At 45.2% G+C, this 24,650-nt stretch overlaps 1 protein-coding gene and 1 long non-coding RNA gene across 3 annotated transcripts in view; one reads left to right on the forward strand and one right to left on the reverse strand.

Moving 5' to 3' along the window:
• The window catches only part of LOC309518551, a 334,884-nt gene that overhangs the window by 90,989 nt on the left and 219,245 nt on the right, over positions 1–24,650 (forward strand). The window lies entirely within an intron of this gene.
• Positions 10,239–24,650, reverse strand: part of CYP19A1 (cytochrome P450 family 19 subfamily A member 1) — a 41,371-nt gene continuing 26,959 nt past the window's right edge. For both annotated transcript variants that reach the window (XM_082198614.1, XM_082198615.1), the window contains exons 3-10: positions 24,087–24,237; positions 20,709–20,863; positions 19,364–19,540; positions 17,704–17,818; positions 16,870–16,984; positions 14,804–14,966; positions 13,142–13,383; positions 10,239–12,575 (exon numbers count right to left, since the gene is read on the reverse strand). In XM_082198614.1, coding sequence (XP_082054740.1) covers positions 12,324–12,575; positions 13,142–13,383; positions 14,804–14,966; positions 16,870–16,984; positions 17,704–17,818; positions 19,364–19,540; positions 20,709–20,863; positions 24,087–24,237 — 1,370 coding nt within the window. In that variant the 3' untranslated portion in view covers positions 10,239–12,323. The remainder of the gene's footprint in view (positions 12,576–13,141; positions 13,384–14,803; positions 14,967–16,869; positions 16,985–17,703; positions 17,819–19,363; positions 19,541–20,708; positions 20,864–24,086; positions 24,238–24,650) is intronic.

A 24,650-nucleotide genomic window follows, 5' to 3' on the forward strand; every position in this document is an offset into this window, starting at 1 on the left:
TGTCAGGCTTCAGGGAATCGAATCCCTCCCCCAATGTCTGGCAGTAAATAAGCAGAACCAAATGAAAGGACCATTCTTACCAGTTAGTTCTTTAATAATCACAGCGAGAGACAAAGAAATGTATATCTCTGTAGAAATGGCATTGCTCCCAGTAAAGGTTCACCCCCTCTGTCCCCATTAATCTACGTCACTCCTACATTGGGTAATCTGAGTTTGTTGCCTCTACGCTTTTTGTTCTATCAAACTCAGAGCCCCTCTAGTCCGAGGTGAAGAGGGGTCAGGAATGCTGTCCAAGGACAGTGAATCTGCCAGCTGTCTCTCTCCTGGTGTTCCCTCTTCTAGCTATTCCTCACCCAGTATTTCCCAGCTTTCCCCCTCTAGACTATGCCCCTCTGTAAACCACTGTTCTAAAGCAATACTGTCCTCCTGCCCTTGGGAAGATTCAGCAGAAGGGGTGGCAGCTCTCACTGTTTCTCCTCAGGCCAGCCCCTGACACGTGTCTGGATGTAATGTGCGGATGCCCCATGGAACACATGCATGGCTGTCTCAGAACTTTGGGGGGGCTGACCCTTTGATTTGTAATTTTGGCACCCCTGCTCTTGCGCCAGTAAGATGTGGAGGCCCCATCCCACCTGTGTGGCTGGAATCAGAGATCCTTCCAGATCCGATGAATATCACCAAGTAGATACTTGTCTACCTTCTCTCCATGGCTAGCAGAAGGTGTACACTCACTGCAACTCATGTAAAAAAAAGGCCTTGCTGTGCAGGATGCCTCCACGGTGCCACTGGGGTGTTCAGAATTATCCGAACACCTGACCGCCAGCACCAGCCACCTGTTGCTTGACGCAATCCGCACCATTGTGTGCATGTGTTAAAATAAAATATGGGTTGCCATTGGAAACCAAGGTCGGCACCTGGCTTCTGAGGGTATGTGTGTTCTTTGCGAAAGCTTGGCAGCCCACGTTAAGCTGACTTGGGCTGCAAAACAAAGCACTCGGCTTGAGGGAGCTGTGACGTGGGGCTCCCGTCGCCTGGTGCCAGAGCTGTGTTTTCAGTGGAAACAAGCTTATATCCAAAACAGGCAGAATGTAAGGGGATCCCATCCACATCAGTGGCCACCCAAAGTTAATGGCAGTCTAGGACAAGCTGACCTGCTTCAGAACCTAAGATGAGCCCTACAAGGTGAGACCAGTGACTCATCTGGTCCAACATTTTGCTCTCACCGTGGCTAACTAGATACCCATGGGAAGCTCCCAAGCAGGGCATGAGTGTGACAGCGCTCTGCTCACCTGTGATTCCCATCAAGTAGGTATTCTGAGTCATGCTGCCTTCTACAGTGACGGTAGAATGTAGGTATCATGGCTGGTAGCCACTGATAGTCTTGTACTCCTTGAATTTGTCTAATGCTCTTTGAAAGCCTTCTGTGTTGGTGGCCATCACTGCTTGAGTTGCCACCTGTCCTGTATAATACAGGATTGTCCTGTATTTCAGTGTAAAATACTACATCCTGTATTGATACACTTCTTTCCCGTATTTCAGGTCTTCTCTCTCTCTCTCTCTCCCCCTCTCTCTCTGCCAAGTTAAGGATCTGGTGATCCCCTTACTGAGAGAAGTGAAGTTACAGGGACCAGGCAGAGGGCCTTCTCGGTGGGGGCACCCTCCCTGTGGAACACACTCCCTTCGGATGTCAAGGAGATAAAGAACTCCACAACTTTTAGAAGACATCTGAAGGCAGATGTACCAGGAAGTTTTCATGTTTGACATTTTATTATGTTTTTATAGTTTGCTGGAGTGGCTAGGGAAATGCAGCCAGGTGGGTGGGGTATAAATAATAAAATTATGATGATGATGATTCTCTCCAGATGCATGTGTTTGAAAGCGTGTGTGAAAGGTCATGTATTTAAGTTCTGGGTAGCCAAGCACAGACAGGTTTACAAATCCATGTGTATGTTTGAGCACGTGTGACAAATTCCAGAGGGGCCATCCTGTTAGGCTGCAATAGATTGTAATGGATTGAAATCACTTCAGCTACAATATGAAAAAAAAAATTACCTCCCAATTGCCCCACCCCACTCTGTCCTGTATTTTGCCAGAACAAAGGTGGGAACCCTAACCACAGCCTCCTATGGGAGTGAATGATTAGCCCCAAAGGAAGCTTTCTTCATGGGTCTTATAGCAGGTTTTGGTGGGGAACTTACCTGGGAGTCGTCGCCGGGACCACATAACACCGGTCCTGAGAGATCTGCATTGGCTCCCAGTACGTTTCCGAGCACAATTCAAAGTGTTGGTGCTGACCTTTAAAGCCCTAAACGGCCTCGGTCCTCTATACCTGAAGGAGCATCTCCACCCCCATCATTCTGCCTGGACACTGAGATCCAGCGCTGAGGGCCTTCTGGCAGTTCCCTCACTGCAAGAAGTGAGGTTACAGGGAACCAGACAGAAGGCCTTCTCGGTAGTGGCACCCATCCTGTGGAACACCCTCCCATCAGATGTGAAGGAAATAAACAGCTATCTAAAAGACATCTGAAGGCTGCCCTGTTTAGGGAAATTTTTAATATTTAATGCTGTATTGTTTTTAACACTCGATTGCGAGCCGCCCAGAGTGGCTGGGGAAACTCAGCCAGATGGGCGGGGTATAAATAATAATAATAATAATAATAATAATAATAATAATAATAATAATATATTAGGATCCCCCTCATCACATAGCCCCTTGATCATCACAGCCCAAGGACACAGGTGCTATTTATATGAGAAAAATCAGAAACATGAAGTATACACGCTCAAAATTATCAGTCAGTTTGGTTCTTAGGAAACTTTGGAAGGCTTCGCAAACCAAAATAAAAAGGCAGGGGGGGAGCAACTCTTGGGGCCTCTTAATAGTTTTACTGGATAAAATCACCCTAAGAGAGCGAAGGAGGACATTTTGTTTTACTTCTAGTTTAGACGCAAGCAAGTCTTTGTTAATGGGTCTGAGACTTAAGCATCTCTCATGCATGTGATTGCCTTTGTTTAGGATTGTTTAGGAAAGCTGTTTTCAATTAAAGATTAGAACAGGAAAATTGCTATCGAGTGTGGTGTCCGTGCCAGCGTGGAGTTGTACCAGGAATAGCAAAAAATGGGAAGGGGGCAGAATGTTCAAGAATAAAAATGTGGCAAGCAGGACCAGCAACAAAGAGTTGCAGTGTGGAGCGCTCCAGTTTGGAATTCAAGTCCTCCTCTTCCCCTTCCCCCTTTCCTCCAGAGAGTGTGCTTTCTGCAGCAACTGAGCATGCTCAGTGCTCATTAGACTGCTTTATTGTGTGTGCTTATGTGGGGGGAGGAGCTCTCCAATGGTCCACCCGCCCCAAATATTTTTTGTATTTCTGCAAACCTCAGGACCCCCCAAAAGCTCCTGATCGACAGCAGTGGTAGGTAAGTACACTGCAGAAACACTGTTTTTCAAAAGCCAAGACACTGGCCCCCTACTTTTAAAAATTTGGCTATCTCTATGGGGACGCAGAAAGGGACGCGGGTGGCGCTGTGGGTAAAACCTCAGTGCCTAGGACTTGCTGATCGTATGGTCGGCAGTTCGAATCCCCACGGCGGGGTGAGCTCCCGTCGTTTGGTCCCAGCTCCTGCCCACCTAGCAGTTCGAAAGCACTCTTAAGTGCAAGTTGATAAATAGGTACCGCTTTATAGCGGGAAGGTAAACGGCATTTCCGTGTGCTGCGCTGGTGCTGGCTCGCCAGCTGCAGCTTTGTCACGCTGGCCACGTGACCCAGAAGTGTCTTCGGACGGCGCCGGCTCACGGCCTCTAGAGCGAGATGAGCATGCAACCCTAGAGTCGGACACGACTGGCTCGCAGAGGTACCTTTAACTTTACCTTTATGGGGACGCGGGTGGTGCTGTGGGTTAAACCACAGAGCCTAGGACTTGCCACTCAGAAGGTCAGCAGTTCGAATCCCCGTGATGGGGTGAGCTCCTGTTGCTCAGTCCCTGCTCCTGCCAACCTAGCACCTTGAAAGCACATCAAAGTGTAAGTAGATAAATAGGTACCGCTCCAGTGGGAAGGTAAATGGCGTTTCTGTGCGCTGCTCTGGTTCGCCAGAAGCGGCTTAGTCATGCTGGCCACATGACCCGGAAGCTGTATGCCGGCTCCCCTCGGCCAATAAAGCAAGATGAGCGCCCAACCCCAGAGTCGGCCACGACTGGACCATAACAACAACAACTTTTCCTTTAAAAATATTTAGGGGTGCACTCATTTTGTCTCAAGAAAATCACCATTTTATAGTTCAAATTGGGAAAAATAAATACAGTAAATGGACAAAAGATTCACAAAATGTTTAGGGGTATGGGTATTCCTGCATCCCCCAGATAAAAAGCGCTGATAATAATAATAGACTGATCTTCAAGGTGAGAAACAAGCAAGTTCTCCGGTGCCGATCTTAAAATACAGGCAAGTTCATAAGGACACAGGTGGTCTTTTAAATGCGTAGGATTTTGTCCGCTTAACTCTGTTAGGATACTCTTCATCAGCATTGAATCAAGGTGAAATAGGAAAGGTTTGTTTTAGTCCAAAATGGGTTAGGCTGGCCAACCTTTGGAGTTCTATGATTTCATTTTTATATAATGTACAGTGGGTCATAATTTCCCTCTGTGCCCCCAAGTAATGCACTTATTTCCCTTGTCGTTTATTGCATTTGTTGATTGCAAAATGCAATTTAAGAAGGACGAAATCAAATTTCCGTACAAACTACAAGTTTAAGGTAAGCTTTATAAAGCACGGCATGAGAGCTGGGCAGTCGCCTCCCATTACAATCGGAGACATCCGTGCTGCTAAAACTCTGAGGTCTCGTTTCTCAGCGGCTTGGCTGTGGAAGTGGACCCTGCAGACCCCATTAATCCTCTCTGCTGCCTTCCTGGCTATGACATCTTGATTCCCTGGCATGTTAGAAAGATTACCTTAAAGACTGCATATTGAATTTCAAATCTCTCTCTCTCTCTCTCTCTCTCTCTCTCTCTCTCTCTCTCTCTCACACACACACACACACACACACACAGCTTTCAAAGACCTGAAAGCTCACCCTCACCTGTATTGACCTGTAAGTTCACACTTAGATCATCTGGGAAGAGATTTTATTCACACCCCTGCACTGTACAGAATCTGATAGGTTTGTGTGCTGGTGCCGTGGGTTTCCGTGAGGCGAGCCCAAGCGTCGACCCGTTGCTGTTTCCGCACCCGGGCCCACAGTGGCTCAGCCATGGCTTCTGGTTCTTCCCGAATGCTCCCCGTACGAAGGGAGAGTGTGGGTGTGGCAGGAGCAAACTGTGTTGGTCCCGTGGGTTTCCGTGAGGCGAGGTCCGAGTCCAGTCCGAGGTCGAGGGAGCAGTATTGAGGCCGTCCGTCAGAGCTGAAGCTGGGTCCAAGGCAGGGAGTCGGGTGAGGTCAAGAGATCCGGCAGGACAGGGTACAGGCAGGAATAGGCTACCAACAACGTTGCTCCTGCAACCTGGGACTGGGGCTGGCTGGCTTTTATCTGCCCCAAGGCATAGGGCGGCTCCAGTCCACAGGTGACTCGCCCCTCCTGGCCTGGAGGCGAACACTCCTCCTGCGGGAACTTAGTTCCCTCTGCCTCTCTGCCCTGAGCCTCCGCAGCTCAGGAGAGGCTGGAGGGTTACTCGACCCAGAGGCAACCTCAGCTTCCTCTGCCACGGCTGAGAGTGGAGCACCTGCAGGCAATGGGTCCTCCATCCCCTCAGGAGCCAGAGCAGACTCAGCTGGTGCCTGCACCTGAGGACCCAGCACAGGTGAGGACCCTTCAGGCTCAAGCCCCAGCCCCGGCTCAGCTGGTTCTGGAGGCGGGGAATTCTGTGCAGGCTGGGATTCCTCAGGTTCAGCCTCCGAGTCCAAATCCCAGGCCATCACAGTTTGTGTCTCCAGGGCCGGCTTAAGCATGTCCAGCTCCTCCAATGGGGAAGAGGCGGAGGCTGGATGTGGCGTCTCCCAGCTCAGCTGGCCGCTTTGTGCCACGGTGGCCACAGCAGGCAGCACACCGAACAAGCGGGCCTGCGCTGCTCCCGCCATGCGTCAGCTTGGTTTTTCCCCTTTTAACCTTCTGGCACCCCGCAGAATTCGGCGCCAGCAGGCTAAAAGGGAAAAAACTGAGCCGGTGCTCGGCGGGAGCGGCGCATGCACCCTCGTTCACTCAGCACGTTCGTTCAGTGTTCTCCAGACTCTAGCCTGGTGCCCTCCAGAACTTGGCACCCTGGCACCCTGTGCCACTAGCCTCTATGGGTAAGACGGGCCTGTGTGTCTTCAAAATGGGCATTTCTCTCCATGGTCTCCTGCACTCTGAAGCATTATCTATCAAAAGCTTCAGACATCTAGTAAAGTCCTTTCTTTCTGCCCATGCTTTCCGTGATGCTACTCCTGATTTTTGTTTTTATAATGTTGTTTTACTGTTTTTTAATGTTGTACAGTTCTGTTTTTATCACATTGTTTATTTTCCTATACCACTTTAGAGATTTTTGAAATATTAAGTGGTTCAGATTATTTATTTATTTATTTAAAAAGAGGCAATTCCTTCTTCCTGCCTTCCCTCCATTTACCTCCCACCCACAACCATAACTCTAACGTTCTGTACGTAATCAATAAGCTCACACAATTTGGCTTATTTCTGCTTCCTTTAGACCAGATGTTTTGGGGTGCAAGTTCCATCACTCCTCACTGCTGACCATGCTGGCTGTGGCTTATGGGTGGTTGTTGTTCAAAGCACTCCGAAAGGAACAAGTTTGGGAAGCCCACGTTAGAACCACCTCTCTCTCTTTTCCCACAATAGAAATGAGAGTTGCATATAAACAACAACAACTAAGAAATCTGGAGTTTCAGCAGAGCTGTGATTGGGCAGCCGTACCCATTCCTTCACTCAAAAGAGATGTTGCTCTCTTTGGCATTCATTGTGAGCCTGGAAACTCCATCTGCAACCGATGGGGCGAATTATTGAATAATTTCTTGCCTCTAGGGAGTCAACTACCATCCACATGCCATAATTCCTCGAAGCTCACCGGTCCCTGCTTTTTAACAAATGCACATGTTTGTGTGTGTATACAACAGGCAGCACTGTGGGTTAAACCACAGAGCCTAGGACCTGCCGATCAGAAGGTCGGTGGTTCGAATCCTTGCAATGGGGTGAGCTCCCATTTCTCAGTCCCAGCTCCTGCCAACCTAAGCAGTTCAAAAGTGCAAGTAGATAGATAGGTACCACTCTGGTGGGAAGGTAAATGGCATTTCCGTGCACTACTCTGGTTCGCCAGAAGTGGCTTAGGCATGCTGGCCACATGACCCGGAAGCTGTATGCCGGCTCCCTCGGCCAATAAAGCAAGATGAGCGCCGCAACCCCAGAGTCGGCCATGACTGGACCTAATGGTCAGGGGTCCCTTTACCTTTACAACAGGCACACAAAAACACACCTTTTCTTTTTCTGTATAAATTTCCATACCTAGGGACACCCCAAGTGTGTAGAAACACACCCAGCAGTGATTATGGCCCAAGTTTCCATCCAAACATGGAAAAATAGCAAGAGCTCAGCTGAATTAGACCACAAGCCTATGTAGTCCAGTAGCCTCTCACAGTGGCCAGTCCGTGGCTAGTCAACGTGGCAGCCTCCAGCCAGTGGTCAGGTGGTCAGGGCTGATGAGAATTGAAGTTCAGCATCACCTGGAGGGGAAAAGCTCTTTTGGATGGGAGGGATTGTGAATTCAGAAACAGCAGAGGGGGCGACTTCCTAGGTGCTTCCATCACCCCTCTGTAGAGTTCCAGATACAGCATTTACCCTGTCAAACATGGTGAGCAGAAGCAGACAGGATGGTGGATTCAGAGAGACAAATCAGTGGATGGGGAAAATCTAGAACTGGGCTAGAATTCTGAGAAAGATAAGGTCCCGACCAGAGTGAAATGGCAAACTAAGTTGTTGGAGTACGCAGAGTTGGCAAAAATGACCGGGAATATCAGAAATCAGGAAGACCAAGACTTCAATAAAGATTGGGGAAAATTTATATTATACATGGGAGACAACTGTAAACAACTGGATTCTTTAGCAGGATTCAAATAACACTTGTAATGTAAAGACTTTGGATACAATGGATAATTGAACAATTAATAATATGCAGCAAAAAAGATTAGCAAAGAACCCGTGGGGGTTGGGGTGGAAGGAAGTCTAAAGATTTGGAAGAAACTTGGTTATTTGTTCTTATATGCGATTTTGAGTGTAATTATCAATTTGTAAAACCAAATAATTTTTTATATTTCTATAAAAAGAATTCTGAGAAAGAATACCCCTGGAACCTCAACGAGCAGGTTTCTTTCTTCTTCCTCCTCCCTCCTCCCCTTTCTTTCCTCCACTCACTCAACACCTCAACATTCCATGAATCCAGGAAGCTCACAAGTCCTTATCAAGTGGTGCCTTTTTTTTTTCTTTTTAAAAACCTTGCTTTACAAACATATATACTTCTGCATATGTAGCGAGTCTCATGAGCAAGTAGAAACCAATACTTTACTTTTGGGTGCCCCCATTATGTTTCCAAACTGACAGGTGCTCAAGCGCGCTTGTTTTGCTTGGCATTTGTTATTTTATTTTTGATATTAGACGGAATTAGGATGATGACATTTTCTGTGTGCGCCCTCTGCTGCCTGACATTCAGCATAGCACTTAAGCTGAGGTCTCATCCTCACAGATCAACAACAGGTGACCCATAGACTTTGGTTTGCTTCTCTTCACAAAGGAACACAATAAACTGTCTTGTACTGAATCAAATCATTGGTATGTCTAGTTCAGTATTGTCTAAACTCACTGGCAGCTGCCTTCCAGGATTCCTTCCAGTCAAGAGATCTTCCTAGTCCTACCTAGAGATACCAGGGATCAAGTCTACGACCTTCTGCATTTCAAAGCAGATGTCCTACCCCTGCCATAAGGCAACATATTAAAACCTCTGTACAATAACTTTATAATACAATTTTACAGTAATTTTACCTAAAAATGCTAGCAGTTGACGTGTTACAGAAGATAGCCCTCTTACTTTCACCCTTTAAAATCAGTTTTTTGGGGTAAAAGTAATGGAAATTTTGCTTTGCACCAAAAAGAAAGAAAGAAAGAAAAATATTTGTCATGGTGACTGAATTAGTGGGTGTTTCCCCCTTCTTAAAAATTTAAAGCAAGCTTTATATAAAAGCTTTCCCCAACTTTATGTTATGTTATGTTGTTATGTTATGTTATGATTTCTTAATTGTGCAACCCACCTTCCTGCCAAATGATGCTCAAAGTGGCTAACAGCAGTGAAATACAAAGTATAGTACAAAATAGCAGTCAAAAACGTACAAACATCAATAAAAATCAATAAAGCTGATCGAAACAACAGCCAGTTGAACAAATTGCAACATATTAATTGTACCCATAACAAGTCAGCGCGTGACATTGAAGGCTTGTCTGAATAAACACATCTTCACATGCTGGTGGGAGGCCATTGGAGAAGGGGCTTAGAAGGAATTGCCAAGCCCGGGAAGCAACACCGAGAAGTGCCTCTCCTGAGTTTTTCCCAAATGGGCTTCAGATGTTGGCCAGACCAGAAGAAGGGTCTCTCCTGGAAGAATACAGCCATTCATATAATCTTGGCTTGTATCCAGCTAAGTTCTCCTTAAAGAAGACCCACTGAAGTGAAGAGACCTAAGTCAGGCTGCTATCCTAATCATAAGCCCATCTGCCCTATACATTTAAAGTAGTTTCATTCCACTAGAGTTGCTAGGAGACCTCCTATTCCCCTCACAGAGCTACAATTACCACAGTTCCTTGGGAAGAGGTGTTGATTGTTAATCTGCTCTGGAAATTGTAGTTCTGTGAAGGGAATGGGGGGGGGGGTTCTTAGCAACTCTTGGTACCCTTAACAAACTATAGTTCCCATGAGCCTTTGAGGGAATCCATGACTGCTTAAAGTAGAAGGATATAGCATTAAATGTATCAGGCATGTGGGGCCCCTATCTACCATAGCTGTCAATGTTTCCCTTTTTAAAAGGGAAATTCCCTTATTCTGAATAGGATTCCTCGCAAGAAAAGGGAAAAATTGACAGCTATGCTATCTACTCAGACTAAGTCCCATTGAATTAACAGACAAGGCACACCTGCAATCCTAACCCAATTTACTCCCAGGTAAATCAGACTAGGATTGTAGTTTAGTCATGTCCATTACAGTAATTTCAGTGACTCTAACTAGTATTTGATACCACTCCAATGTAACCAGTACCTTGAATGGTGTCCGCAATTGGACCAATAACCAGTGAAATTATTGTCACAGGGAAATCACATTCTCCTTATAATGACCCCCACATTGTATGAGAGTACCAGTTAACCGCAACTGATAGCCCTTTAAATATACCTCGCAAGCAACCTAACCTCAGCAAACGTGTCTACGTTTAGAAAACAACCCCCCCCCAGCTCTAATCTGTGCAACAGCCACTGCACAGCGAAGTCATCCCCAAAATCAGCAAAACCTTTCACAGGAACTGATCACAACAAAGCAGTTCTTGAATCCAGGGCAAGAGTGTGAAATCACACAGTCAGTTTAGGCACACATGTTTGCATGCAGAGTCAGGAAAAAAACACCACAAGAATCAATCACAAGAACCAGAAATCAGTCCTGCAGAGCTCAGCAATAACTCTTTGAAATCAGTGTACTATCTGGTATGGATATGTTTGGACCAGTTCATCAACACAGAGCAAAAACTGCAAGGACCTCAGAAGACGATGCCAGAGTTCTCCCAAGATTGGCCAGGTGGGGTCACTCAAAGGATGATCAGGCAAAAAACAGCAAGTTCCATTGCTGTCAAGGCTGATGGATAAAGGAGAGGGAGAGGTTCAATTCTTGGACCGAGCAACTTGCTGTTCCTTGAGCTTCGTCCTGGAAGAAGGAGGTAAGCTGAGTTAAGACTCAACGCATGGAGAGAAAAGGGGAGGCAGAGTTGAAGCCAAGAGTGAAGAGGCTGAGACTTGAAGAGTAAACTCCTAGTTCTTCTCCCATTCTAAGGTATTCATGAACAGTCTCTTCTTAGTAGCATGGGTATCCCTTTTGAATTTGAGCCCTGAATGGCTGGGGCTGAGAACATAGCCCATGGGGGTCACCAAGTTGACTAAGCTTGGCCAAAGGCAGTCATCACAAAAAGGTGGAAACTCCGAGCCAGGAATCAGACATAGCAAAAGCTTCTGTGAATGCCCTGAGAAGTCCCACCACAATCCAGAAACCTTCTTAGTCCTTCCAGATGTGAGAGAGCTAATGGACAGCTGACCCAGAAATAGTTATTTTGGAGTCCTGGGGAAATTTGCTGCCCAGGGAATGTTCCAGCCTGTCATTTCAGTGGTGGACCAGAAAGGGCAGGAGAACATAGATCTGTGGCCTGCCAGTTAGCCCAGGCAGTTGCTGAATGCCTATGCTGCAGAATGTGGCAGCATTTGGATTTTTGTCGTTCCGGCTCTGGCCATTAGCAGTGGCAAAGAAAAGATGGCGGCCATATGCTTTGCTGCAAGCAGACGCCCAGCTTGTATTCACCCAACTCATACTCTCAGCCTGGAAAAATAGTTCTGTGAAAGTGACCCAAACCCCCACCCCACACACATGCACCCCACAACGTACAAAACAAATGGGAGAAAGTCACCCATCAAGTCCAGAGAGAATATGTGTGCTCCTCTCTTTCAAATCAAACAGATGTAGAAAACCAGTGCTTTGCTGTAACCCAAAGTGAATCAGGATGGCTTGCCCTGATAAGACAGCAAGCACAGCCGTCAATGAAATCTTCATGACTCCACAGTAGAGTTACATTGTTCCTTTGCTTTCAAAGAAGTCTTTTCTGTGCATGGTGCAGCTCAAAATTTGACTTCTGCTTCCTAATCAACAGTGGTGCAAGAATCCAGCTGCTGCCTCTTGCATAATTCTTATCTCATCTCATCTCCATGGATCCACATAAATGGGTTCTTCAGTGCTTCTTGCAGAACGGAATTTCCATCACACAATTTCAGCTGCCCAGAATAATTTGCAAAGATACTTGTAGGTCTTCCTTGCATGAATGTTAACTTTTTTTTTTTTTTGGTATACCAAAAAATGGTGCTCCATCCTGAATGGAAGCCAGAACCTGAGTTCTATCAAATGGCCACTTGTACCAGCAATTTATTCATTGGATGAGTGAATGGATGCTCCCCAGATGGATGAGAATTCTTCATTTGAGCAGAGTAGTCCAACCAATCAGTTTTCATTAAGGTAGCCCAAACAATCGGTGTTTGGAGACTTCATGGGCTGTTTTATTAATCATGATGGTTGTTGCTCACGTTATTTCTTGGCACGAAAAGCATCTGCAGCAATGGCTGGCTTTCATCTGGATGCATAGACAAGTCATTGTTTTTTGGAATGTGGTTAAGACCTTGGTCTTTTAGAGTCCGGATATTGCACCTTCTCAGGAAAGTCACCAGGATAGCCTTCATCATCACCATGGCAATAAACTTCCCAACACAGCCACGGGGACCAAATCCAAAGGGCTGAAAGTAACGATGGGGGACCTTCACAAAAAAACAATTTTCGAAGAAAAGTCAGAATTAAAAAATTTCATAAACAACACCCCGAAACACTACACACACACACACCAAGGGAGATCTGTTCACCCCTGTTTCCACAACTTTATTTTCCTTCCAGTTCACTCTTCCCTGAGTTCCACTCCAAAATTCTGGAGAAATTAAATAGGGAAATTACTAAAAGCAATTCTGGAGCACATGCAGTTTGCTGCAGTTTTTGTGTGACTCCCTTCCCATTACGAATCAGTTTCTATACACTGATAAAACACTACAGAAAAAGAAATCTTTTGTCAAAATTCTTTTTGGACAGTGTTTTACTGGTGGGCACACGTTCTCTTGTGGCAAAGTTGAATTTGAACTCATATCTAAGTCTGCCTTTACCTATTAGACTTAATTTTATCACCAAGAACTTCCCTGTCCTATATAAGGCAGGACCCAGATCATATGTCAGCGGTGGGGTCTCAAGGCCCTAGCAACTAATTGAAGAGAACAGATACTGATGCAAATGAAGCAACAGCCTCAAACAATTAAAAACAAACAAACCCCAAACTTACGTTTTTCTCAAAGTTGTCAAGTGAGAATTCATTTGGCTTTGGGAAGAACTCAAGCTTATGTATGCGCCCGATGTTCAGAATGATGTTGGTTCCTTTCTTGACAGGATAGCCATCAATCACATCATCTTGCAAGGCTTTGCGCATGACCAAGTCCACGACTGGCTGGTATCTCATGCTCTCAAATATAAAATTCTCCACCACTTTTAGCTTTGGGATGTCCTCACTTTGGATATCTCTGTCACCTTTAGGAAGCATGTAAGATAAAACAGCTGGTCTCTGATATCACCACTGAGAAAGAGCTGAAATGACATTTCTGCACAGATTTGGAATACGGCAGAATTGTAGAATTCATTTGTACACTTTTAAAGCCAGCTTTTTAAGTTTGCTTCAGTATAAAAACCTAAAACTTGAGTCTTGCTGATCACTTCTGAGAAACAGACTATCAAGACTACATCCTCGCTTGATGTCTCTGTTGTGGGACTGAACCGCTGCAGATAGCAGGTGGGAGAATCATGTGAAAACAAAACAAAACCAACTCCCTGCACAGTCCAAACTAACAGAGCCATGGCGCTGAAGCCCTGAAATTAAGTTGGCTGTTGGGGTTTCAAAGACCCATACATAGTCCTCTGCAAGCACAAACAATCAGTGATCCTGTAGAGAGACCCTTGAAGTGATGATCAGCTGGTGGTGCTTGCAGAGAGCAGCACTGAGCACTTTGAAGTTCCAACCATCAGCTTATTGTCAGGACTCCAATGTGGCAAGAACTGATCACCCAATGTTGTTGTGATGTGAGGTGACCTACAGCTGTGTAGGAGACCATTCCCAGTTCCCCTCTCCCGCTTTTGTTAGTTATCAACAGGTCAGCAACATTTCACACCAATGGAAGTTTCCAGAGTGCTTTGAATGCCACAGAGAGAGTATCACAATAAATAATCCAGCCTAATTTTTGAACATTCAGCAGTTATCAAAGGCACAAGAGCTATTCTATTCCCTGCCGCCAAATTCAAGCGGCGAGCCTAGTGTTCAGTGGGGTTTTACAGAAAACATTTGGATCATTATCTTTGGATCACTAATAGTTTGGACCCTTTTCAAAGAATATTTGAAATATAAATATAGTAGTTTAAACTCTGTTGCAGTATTCAAGGAACTTCAGTAATAGTTGCAAGGCAGATATAAGAATTAAGATATATTAAGAAAAAGTTTAATTATGATAAAAGTGTGTATTGGCAATAAGTAATATGAAATTGAAATATGGAGTAGACGGGAGGTTGGGTCTTTAGTGTTAAGACCAATTTATGTTTTCTTGTTTGTTAAGAAAATTCTGTGTCTATGGTTATTCCTGTGTGTAATTTGGTATTTGTGTTTTCTCTTTTTTCTTTTTTCTGCTGTATCAATAATAATAAAAAAGAATGCCACAGAGAGAGTATCACAATAAATAATCCAGTCTAATTTTTGAACATCCAGCAGTTATCAAAGGCACAAGAGCCATTCTGTTCACTGTCGCCAAATTAAAGCGGCAAGCCTAGTGTTAGGTGGGGTTTTACAGAAAACTTTGGGATCATTATCTTTGGATCACTAATAGTTTGGACCCTTCCTAGCTCAAAGTACATATTTGTTCATTAGGGAAATCACCCTTCTCTTCCAGTGTCACTGAATACTTACCCATCACCGCCTCTATTTCCTTCACCATCTCCTTTTCCACCTGAGGGTGTTCTGCAATCAGCACTAGCATGAAGAACAGAGTCACCGAGAGAGTATCTGGAGCAGCTATCAGCATTTCCAAAACACACTGGTTGACCATCTCACCAGTTAGGTCTCCACGGCTCTGAAAGATTGAATGGGCAGGTGATGGCTACTAGACTTGGTTGCCAACAACAGTGTTAAATTCTACTCAGACCAGCGAGCAGTGAGAGAATGAACTCAGCAGGGCAGTGTGTCTAGGGCAATGCATCAATGCACCAGAGGACCAACAGCTGGTTATGTTTTGGAAATGTGCAAATCACTCAATTTTGGTTTCTCTCAGGTTCTCATTTCCCCCTCAGTCTTAACTCTAGTTCCCCACATTTCCACATCCAGCATGTGGACGTCTTTAAAAAGCTCTTGTGGAAATTTACTTGAAATTATGTGCAAAGTTCTCCTAATATACATGTGGCGTAATGGTTAGAGTATCGGACTATGACCTGGGAGACCAGGGTTCAAATCCCCGCTCAGCTATGAAGGTCACTGGGTGACCTTGGACCAGTCACTGCCTCTCAGCCTAACCTATCGCACAATGTTGGCGTGAGGATGAAATGGTGAGGTGGAGAACCATGTACACCACCTTAAGGTCCTTGGAAGAAAAAAGGTGGTATATAAATGTCTTAAAACAAATAAATAAACATTTCTAATATGCATACACTTGCAAACCAATTTTCCCCAATATAATGCATTTTTGCATGCAATTTCTGTGCACACTTTACCCTAGTATATGCCGTTTTGTACACATTACTTGGCAGGAGAAAAGTGCAAATTCCGAAGGACAGCTGCGCATAGCTGTCAACTTACAGATTTGAAAATAAGGGATCATCAGCCAAAATAAGGGATTTTCAGAGCACAGGTATGTTCGACCTCTGAGCCCCTCCGAGCCAAAGGCAGAAAGCCCAGCCAGCAGCCAAACGAAGCCTCAAGCGGTGGTTCCCACAGTGCAGCAACCCGGCAAAGGGGATGCAGCAAGGAAAACCACCGTCACCTCTCCGCTGGGAAGTGCTGAGCAAAGGCGAGTCCCCAGGCAACGCGGCCGATTTGATCGGCACAAGGCATACAAGCTCCACCCCCCCAGTCGTTCTTAGACTCCTTATTGAGCAACGCAGCCAAGCAACACAGTTGGAGCCTCCCTCCTCCCTGGCTGGCCAGCAGGGAGGGAGGGAGAGGAGCTGCTTCCTTTGAAACCCGGGAAATTTACGGGACATCATCAATAAGGGACAGCAGCGGGACACGGCGCTGGGATAAGGGAGTTTCCCGCCAAATAAGGGACGGTTGACAGCTATGCAGCTGCGTTTCAGTTTGCATACTGTTTCTGAAAGTGTGGATTGGATAGGTTTGCCGATTTCACCGACGGAATCCCATCTCTCTCCCATCCCTACTGTGTTTGTGGTGGGAAAAGCCAGGAATAAATGAAGCAATTTGCTCACCACAGGTGGGGAGAAGTCATAGGTCCATGGCAGAACACATCCTTTGCATACAGAAGGTCACAGGTTTCATTTCCTGGTGCTTCCAAGCATGGCCATAGTCAAGGGGGCAGGCCCTTCAGAAATTACTGAAAAGCATGCCCCCCATGATTCCCCCCCAAAACTCACAACTTTGATGGATCTCCTAAAAAAAGCTCAACAGCTACCTCCCCCAACAAAAATCCTGGCACACCCATGTCTCCAGGTAGCAGATGAGGGGAAAGCTCAGTACTTTGAGAGCTGCTATATGTCAGAAGACATAATACTGAGCCATAGTCCCACAGGATGTAGCGATGGCCACCAACTAATTAATGGAGGATCTGGCTATCATTGGCTACCAGCCATGGTGAGGAGTGGGACTCTTCATGGTCTCATTTAGAGGGACTCTTCTTAAGTTCTTAAGATACATGAACTATCTGTTCTATTATTTAAAAAGGAACTTTCTGTAAAAGCAGCATTTTTTGTGCCCCAATGTGAGGTGATCAATTACAGATCATGCGTTATTTTATTTTTTTAAATCACCTGAGCAAAAATCAGCTGTGATGCAAAATCCATGTGGTCCTCCAGTTTCTCAAGTTTGAAAAGCTCTTGTCGTTTCTTCTCTATTAAGATTTCGATCACTTCTTTCAAATCCTTCCTAAAACAGAAGGGATCCAGTATATCACTTAGTACCTGCAGTGCCTTGGTGTAAGAATCAGACAGCCCTGTACATTTCAACCTATACTGCAGCTGAACAGGAAGTAAGTGACATTTGTCTACTGCAGACACAGAAATGCACACCCAAATGACACCCCCCAACCTTTCACAACCTGTGGAGACCATACCCTCCATTGTCCTGATTTTCCAGGGACAGTCCCGGAATTACAGAAGCCATCCTGGTTTCTGATTTGATCCCAGAATGTCCCAGTTTCCCTTTTTCCTCCCCTCAACATCTCAGAGAACAATTAAAAGTGGTGTGTGTGTGTGTCTGTAGATGCAAAAGCAGAGTCCTGTTTCTGCTGGAAATAAAATACCTGCACCAAAGGTAAGAAATGGTGACACTGACGTTTGAAGTCTTTCCTATAATTTTGAAGGAATCCACTTTAAATTATTTAATTGCAATGCTTTCTTAGGAAACATGTGGAGCGTTCAGTCCTTGATTCTAAGTGGAGTCTTACACTGTCTACTCAGAAGTAAGTCCCACTGTATTCAATTGAGCTTACTTCCAGGTAACTGTGTAAAGACGGTGCAGAATTACACTGCAATCCAAGCACTTTTTACTCATCCCACAAACGAAGACTCTAGAGTAGGTGTGTAGGCAAGGCACTCAGTCCTGGCCCACTCTCAGTAAAATTGCTGCTGTTGCTGGTTACTTACGCAGACTTCTCATATTTTTTATACAGCCAAGAAATCTTAAAGTAGATGTCAGGTTTCAGGAGCAGCGCTTGCCAAGCATCAAAGTAGTTTTGGATTTTAAGCACAACTTCGTTTTCTGAAATTACACACAAATGACAAGGGAAACAGAAACATAAATGGAAAGAAGCTCCAACACCGTGAACAGCAACCCATTGATGGGGCCAACCACATCCTTCTGGAAGATTGTAAGGCTAGGTTCTGATTCATGTATTCTTTTTTCCAGAAAGTGTGGATTAGGGAAGTTTGGTAAGAAGTGAATCTTAATTTCTCGACCATTCCAAGCAGGGAATTACATCCGGACGTAGAGGGGGTCTCCTGTAACTATTGATTCATCCACTTATTTAGGAAAATTACATTGCTTCCTATCAGTGGAGAAGGGGAAAAAAACACCCAGAAATGGCAGCAGTGAATAAAACAAATGAAGGAAAAGGATCTCAACAGGCAACTGAAATGGTTAATTAGGAAGGAAAACAGAGACCCAACTCTTTTTGGTGGGTTCAGCCAGTCTAAGATCTTCCAGGTGATACGTTAAACCAGCTTTCTCCAACATAGTGCCCTCCAAATATTTTGGACTACAACTCCCATCATCCCTAGCCAGCATGGCCCATTGCCAGGGATGGTGTGAACTGGAGCTCAAGACATCCACAGATCCCCAGGCTGTGGAAGTCTGTAGTAAATGCACAATGACTAACTGACAATCTCACAAATTAAGTGGGACATCAAGACTGTGCTCACCCAACCCAAAGGAGACTATGGGTTGTAGTGAACAGTCCTACTCAGAGTACACCCATTGAAACCAATTACCTAAGTCATGTCTATTAAGTTCAATGGGTCTACTCAGAGTACTACTTCCAGTGCACTGGAAGAAGCAAAAATCATGAGTGTCGAAGCAATGATTCTTCAACATTAACTTCGCTGGACCGGTCATGTTGTGCGGATGCCTGATCATTGTCTTCCAAAGCAACTCTTCTATTCTGAGCTGAAAAATGGAAAGCGTAATCCTGGTGGTCAACAAAAGAGGTGTAAAGACTCCCTCAAGGCAAATCTAAAAAATGTAGTATAAACACCGACAACTGGGAAACACTGGCCTGTGAGCACTCCAATTGGAGAACAGCCTTTACCAAAGGTGTCGTGGGCTTTGAAGATGCTTGAACTCAGGACGGAAGGGAGAAACGTGCTAAGAGGAAGACATGCTTGACGAGCCCTCACCATGATCAACTCCTGCCCAGAAACCTGTGTCCTTCCACTGTGGAAGGATGTGTGGATCCAGAATTGGCCTCCACAGTCACTTATGGACTCCCTGTCAAAACTGTGTTCATAGAAGACAATCTTACTGGGCTATGAGTGATCACCAGAGAAGAAGAGACTCTGGGTAGGGTTTGCATTGAATGGCTTAAATGGGTGCATTCATATGTACATAGCCTGACATCCCTTCCTCCCCCCAAAAGATATTTTGTACTTCTGCCTTCCTTGGGGTTCCACCACACCTCCCCAAATTTCCCTCTTATGTGCAGATAGTGATGACGTGGCTAAATAAGCACCCACACTCATCAGTGGACTTTGGAAATAGAGGGGATGATTATGGAACCATGGCGAAGCCTAAGAAAGATAATTTCAGTACCGTCAAGAGGAATCCCAAGAAAAAGTCTGTTTGACGTGTCCAGCATGATACGTCTCATGAGATTCAGGCTGTTGAAGTATTCGGGCTTGGGAGCCGACTCCGTTAGCTGGTTCAAATGTTCAGCCGTTGAGTCAACACAAATAGATACCATCCGCACGAGACCCGGTCCAGAGAGAGCTGCAATTTCACAAATTTCCTTATAGTCTAGACAGTTTGGTACTGAGCTATATATTTCAAGGGGAAGTGCTCAAACAAGGAAGCAAAATGGAAGTCTCTGGGGCTAGCACTAGGCTCCAGTAAGCCTTTAATTAATATCACACACAATTTTATACCCCCTCATGTAATAAAAATCTCTAAGCAGTCTCCAAGCAACCATATGAATACAACTGTGGCCTTCAATACTAAAAACTAGATAAAAACCTAAGCACAACTGCCCAAATTGAAGTAGGCAACAGGGGCAACAGGGGGTTAAAAGCAAAGAGGCAAAGTCCAGGAAAACTTTGGAATACATATACAATTTTTAATTACTATCTCTGCCTCATGAATTACCTAAGGGAGGGCACGCCAGAGGGAGGATGCTCTTGCCAAGAAGGATGTCTTCTGCATCCTCACCGAGTGACAATAAACCAGCCTTGGGCTGACCAGAAGGGTTTCATCAGAAGATCCTTAAAGATCAGCTTGGTCTGCACTAGGGGAGGCAGTCTGCTAGCTATAATGGTCCCAAGTTGTTTAGGGTGTCTAGTGTCAGCAGAAAACCCTCTGAATTTGGCTCAGGAGCTAGGAGGCAGACAGAGCAGATCCTTCCACACCAGTGTAATATTTGTAAAAATGGGTGACCCAGCAAGCACCCTGGCAGCTGCATATGGAAGTTGCTGCATCTTCAGAACCTGGTGCAAAGGAGGACCCACACAGAGGACATTACAGTAGTCTAGCAGTGAGGTTGTCATCACATGGACCTCCACAGCAAGGTTATCCTGTGCAAGAATGGGCATAGCTGGTACACAAACTGGAACGGGTAAAAGGTGCTCTGAGCCACTGAGGCACAGTGGCAGCAGGGGCATCTGGGACTTCAAAATGGCCCCAGTGGTTTGGCTGGGTTGGGCCAGTCAGTGAGGGTCTCTTCTGAGGCCCAAGACCCTGGGCAGCTCCTCATCCCTGCTGAACCCTGAGACCAGGCCTGGAAGTATCTCAGTGGAGCTACTTGCCGTTGTTTGAGTTTGAGCTACCCTTGCTCATTTGGCACGGCAGCCATCCTCTCCTACTTATTTATTTAAATGACATAAACTGACTGCACTTTCAAAACAGGAATAGATGCTGCAGGGAGAACCAGAAATCCAGAGCTTACCTTTGGTGAAGAAGGGTCGGATTTCTTTCCAGAGTTCTGGGTTATTGTTAAATATGATTCCGTTCTCATGCATGCCGATGCACTTTAAGCCCAGCTTGCTCCCAAATCGAGAGGTGTAATGCCCGTATTTCATTACGTGGAACATACCTGAAGATCTAGCAAGCAGAAGAAAGACTATTAAGACCGCATTCACATGGCAATTCATTCTGTTTCCTTGATGTTTCCCTAACTGTTAACTGTGGCATTGTATTCAAGATTCCAAACCATGTAAAATCCACTTCCGGAAAACAAATGGAATGTTGTATACGTTTAGCACTCATTTTCGTGTTATTTGAATCCTGGTGAAAAACCACATTTGCAGCCCCCTTAACTTGGGAATAAAATGACAAAATTTAAAACAGTATCCCAGCATGCAGTTATTTCCTGCAGTTTTCATGGGGGGAAAGTGGGATAACAGAAGTGCACATGTGCAGAAATGATGGGGGAACAGCAACGTTGTTGAATCAGTCTAAAAGTCACAGGGCTATGGCACAACAGGTACTGCAGTATGAAAGGAAGAGGAGACCTAGCGTTATATTCTGGAAAAAGAATGCAATATTCCCCATGTCAACAAACTCCCCCAATGTCAGCAAATTGCTTCCAGTCGGATCATCGCCAGTGGCCAATCTCTTCCTCTGATGGAACAAAATAAAACCCACAGATTTTTTAAATTTTATTTCTTAGCTCAGCACAGAAGAAGACATAACAAGTTGATTGGCAGAGTGTTTGACGTTGTCTTTTATTACGACAGCTGTACACAACTCCTTCTGTGAGATTTTGGGTCACTTTGTAGCACAGACACTATCTTTGCAGACCATCGCAGTCTTGCGAGATCCAAAACCAGAACAGATGCTGAAAGCTAGGCAGGGATGTTGAGGCTGAAGACATTGGCAGGCTTGAACTTCAGCAGTTGGCATCACCAGAAGCAATGGCCTGGTTTGTTCCCACCCCTCAAGGATATCCCAGAGGGTACCACTTGGCTTTCTCCAAAGAAATGGCGAGCTGCTATTGGGAGTACCTTCACCAGACATCTGCTGAGGCCTCCACCTGCAAGGGGTAGTTTCTGATTTTTCCAATCTGATGTTCAGTTTTACACACTTCCACATCCGTTTGCAATTTTTCCAGGGAAGACGTCAGGAAAACTCTTCAGCATTTTAGCACACGTTTCTCCACACACATTTCTGTAAAGCGTTTTTCTTCAATACAATGCATTTCTGCATGTTCTTTTCACAAACATATGCACTTACACGCACTCACTTCCCATAGTGTATACATTTTCTTTTTTAAAAAAATTGAATTTAATTGTGACTACCAGGTTACAGAAAAAAGAAACGAAAGAAAAGTTAGTTTCAAAAAAGATAAGTTGCCGCAATCGCTAATAAAGAAAGAGCCTACATTTGAGAACATTTGTTGAAAGATGGTTCACAAATAAATCATGCCAATACCAGAAATAAATTAAAATGTACGATTCAGGTTTTCATCATTTTTCTGTTTGTGCAGCTGCCGCGGTTTATCCTAAGACCAGCAACTGAAGCTGAATGTCCGCAAGAGGGAGCTATAAGCTAAGAAATATCAGCGCGGTGTCAACAGCAATGCTCCACAGTGCAAGGAATGTGATGAGGCTGGGTTGTCACATGGGCAGGAAAATGCAACCAAGACAACGCTCAACTTCTGGCCTGGCCTCCTCCCATCTCTTAACAGAGGTGCGCTTTGCAGAAATTAGCAGGTGACTTTTTAATGGCACAAAACTACATAGGACATGAGTCAAGGCATTTGCTTATGACGGCTGAGTTTTTCTGATAGCCTAGATAGCTCAGTGGGCTAGAGCATGGTGCTGATAATGCCAAGGTCACAGGTTCAATCCCCGTGTGGGACAGCTGTATTTTCCTGCGTTGCAGGTGGTTGGACTAGATGATGCTCATAGCTGTCAACTTTTCCCTTTTCTTACGAGGAATCCTATTAGGAATAAAGGAATTTCCCTTTTAAAAAAGGGAAACGTTGACAGCTATGCTCAGGGTCCCTTTCATTTCTACAATTCTATGATCTATGAAGTGTTCTCTGATCTCTACAGACTAGCCAGCATTGGGGCTCCTAATTTAGATTAGGATCCTGGCATGTGGCTGGGGGGGGGGGGCTTCAATTCCCCCACACTGAAGCCCTGATTCAGATTGGGCCCCTTGCAACAATACCAGGCAGTGTTTTCTACTGCTCTTTATGAGCCTGGTTTTCCCAGTAGTGATGTATGGAAGTGAGAGCTGGACCATAAAGAAGGCTGATCACCGAAGAATTGATGCTTTTGAATTATGGCGCTGGAGGAGACTCTTGAGAGTCCCATGGACTGCAAGAAGATCCAACCTCTCCATTCTGAAGGAAATCAGCCCTGAGTGCTCACTGGAAGGACGGATCCTGAAGCTGAGACTCCAATACTTTGGCCACCTCATGAGAAGAGAAGACTCCCTGGAAAAGACCCTGATGTTGGGGAAGATGGAGGGCACAAGGAGAAGGGGACAACAGAGGACGAGATGGTTGGACAGTGTTCTCGAAGCTACCAGCATGAGTTTGACCAAACTGCAGGAGGCAGTGGAAGACAGAAGTGCCTGGCGTGCTCTGGTCCATGGGGTCACGAAGAGTCGGACACGACTAAACGACTAAACAACAACAAAATTCTTTACACAGAGAAAGATTCCGCTTCAAATTTTCCTCTTTAGATTCTCCTCTCACTGCCATGGGAAGTCAGAAGTAAAAAGAGTGCAGTCAGCTCCATAAAACTAGTGAAGAAGGATCTAGCCAGGGTTGTGCCAGTATTGGATTTAGGGCGATGTGGGTGGTTCCCCCACGAAGGTGGTGCAAGATTGAGAAGATCCAATTTGGGGTACCAGATTTTGACCTCACCCAGGGCACCATATTAAAAAGATTGCCCAAGCCCACCCCTGGTTGTGCCCTACCAATCAGACCTATGATGTCATTGTAATTAATCAGTATATACGTTCTCTCAAATACACAATAAATAAATTAGAGTAACCAGATGCAAACACTAAGAAGTCTCAAATGCCGCACCCTTTCCTTGTAGAAATTATGTCAACCAGATCGCCTCATGCTCTCCGCTGTTGACACTCTCAACAGACTCTGAAAAGTTCACGAGACAGGACTTGCCCTTGCAGAAGTCATGCTGGCTGTGCTTTAGCAAGGCTTGTTCTTCTACCTGCTTGGTTATTTTATCTTTAATGGTACTTCCCACCTGTTTTTTCAGGACAGATACCAAGAAATTTCCTCTTACATCTGGACACTCTAATAGCAATAGTTACTCTCCATCCAGACTTTCAGAAATCAAAGATTTACTTGCTAATAATGAGGGTCTCTTCTCCGTTGATCCAGACTCTCATAAATTCACCGTACATCTTGTTGTAGTAGTTACAGGCACTGCCAATACCCATCCAGAGGAATCTCCAATGCGAAATAAGGGGACCAATCCCCATACAGTAGCCAGGGCCTAAAAGAAGGGGGGGGGGAGAAAGATGGATTTTATCAGTAGCATCCATTCATATGTAATATTTTGTTTGTTACTATGTTATGTATATTTGTGATGCTATATTGTAAACCACCCTGTGATCCCTGGATGAAGGGCGCAATAGAAATGGAATATAAAAAAAATTTGAACAATGCGGTGCTTCAAAATTTCCCTTATTGTGAGGATAAAAACGGGGAAGGGAGAACCATATATGCCACATTGAGCTCTGGGGAGGGGTGTGTGTGTAAAAGTGGCATAAAGGTAAAGGGTAAAGGGACCCCTGACCATTAGGTCCAGTCGTGGCTGACTCTGGGGTTGCGGCACTCATCTCGCTTTATCGGCCGAGGGAGCTGGCGTACAGCTTCCGGGTCATGTGGCCAGCATGACTAAGCCGC

Source organism: Podarcis vaucheri, assembly GCF_965113315.1.
Source record: "Podarcis vaucheri genome assembly, chromosome: 14".
In the NCBI taxonomy this organism is placed as follows: domain Eukaryota; kingdom Metazoa; phylum Chordata; class Lepidosauria; order Squamata; family Lacertidae; genus Podarcis; species Podarcis vaucheri.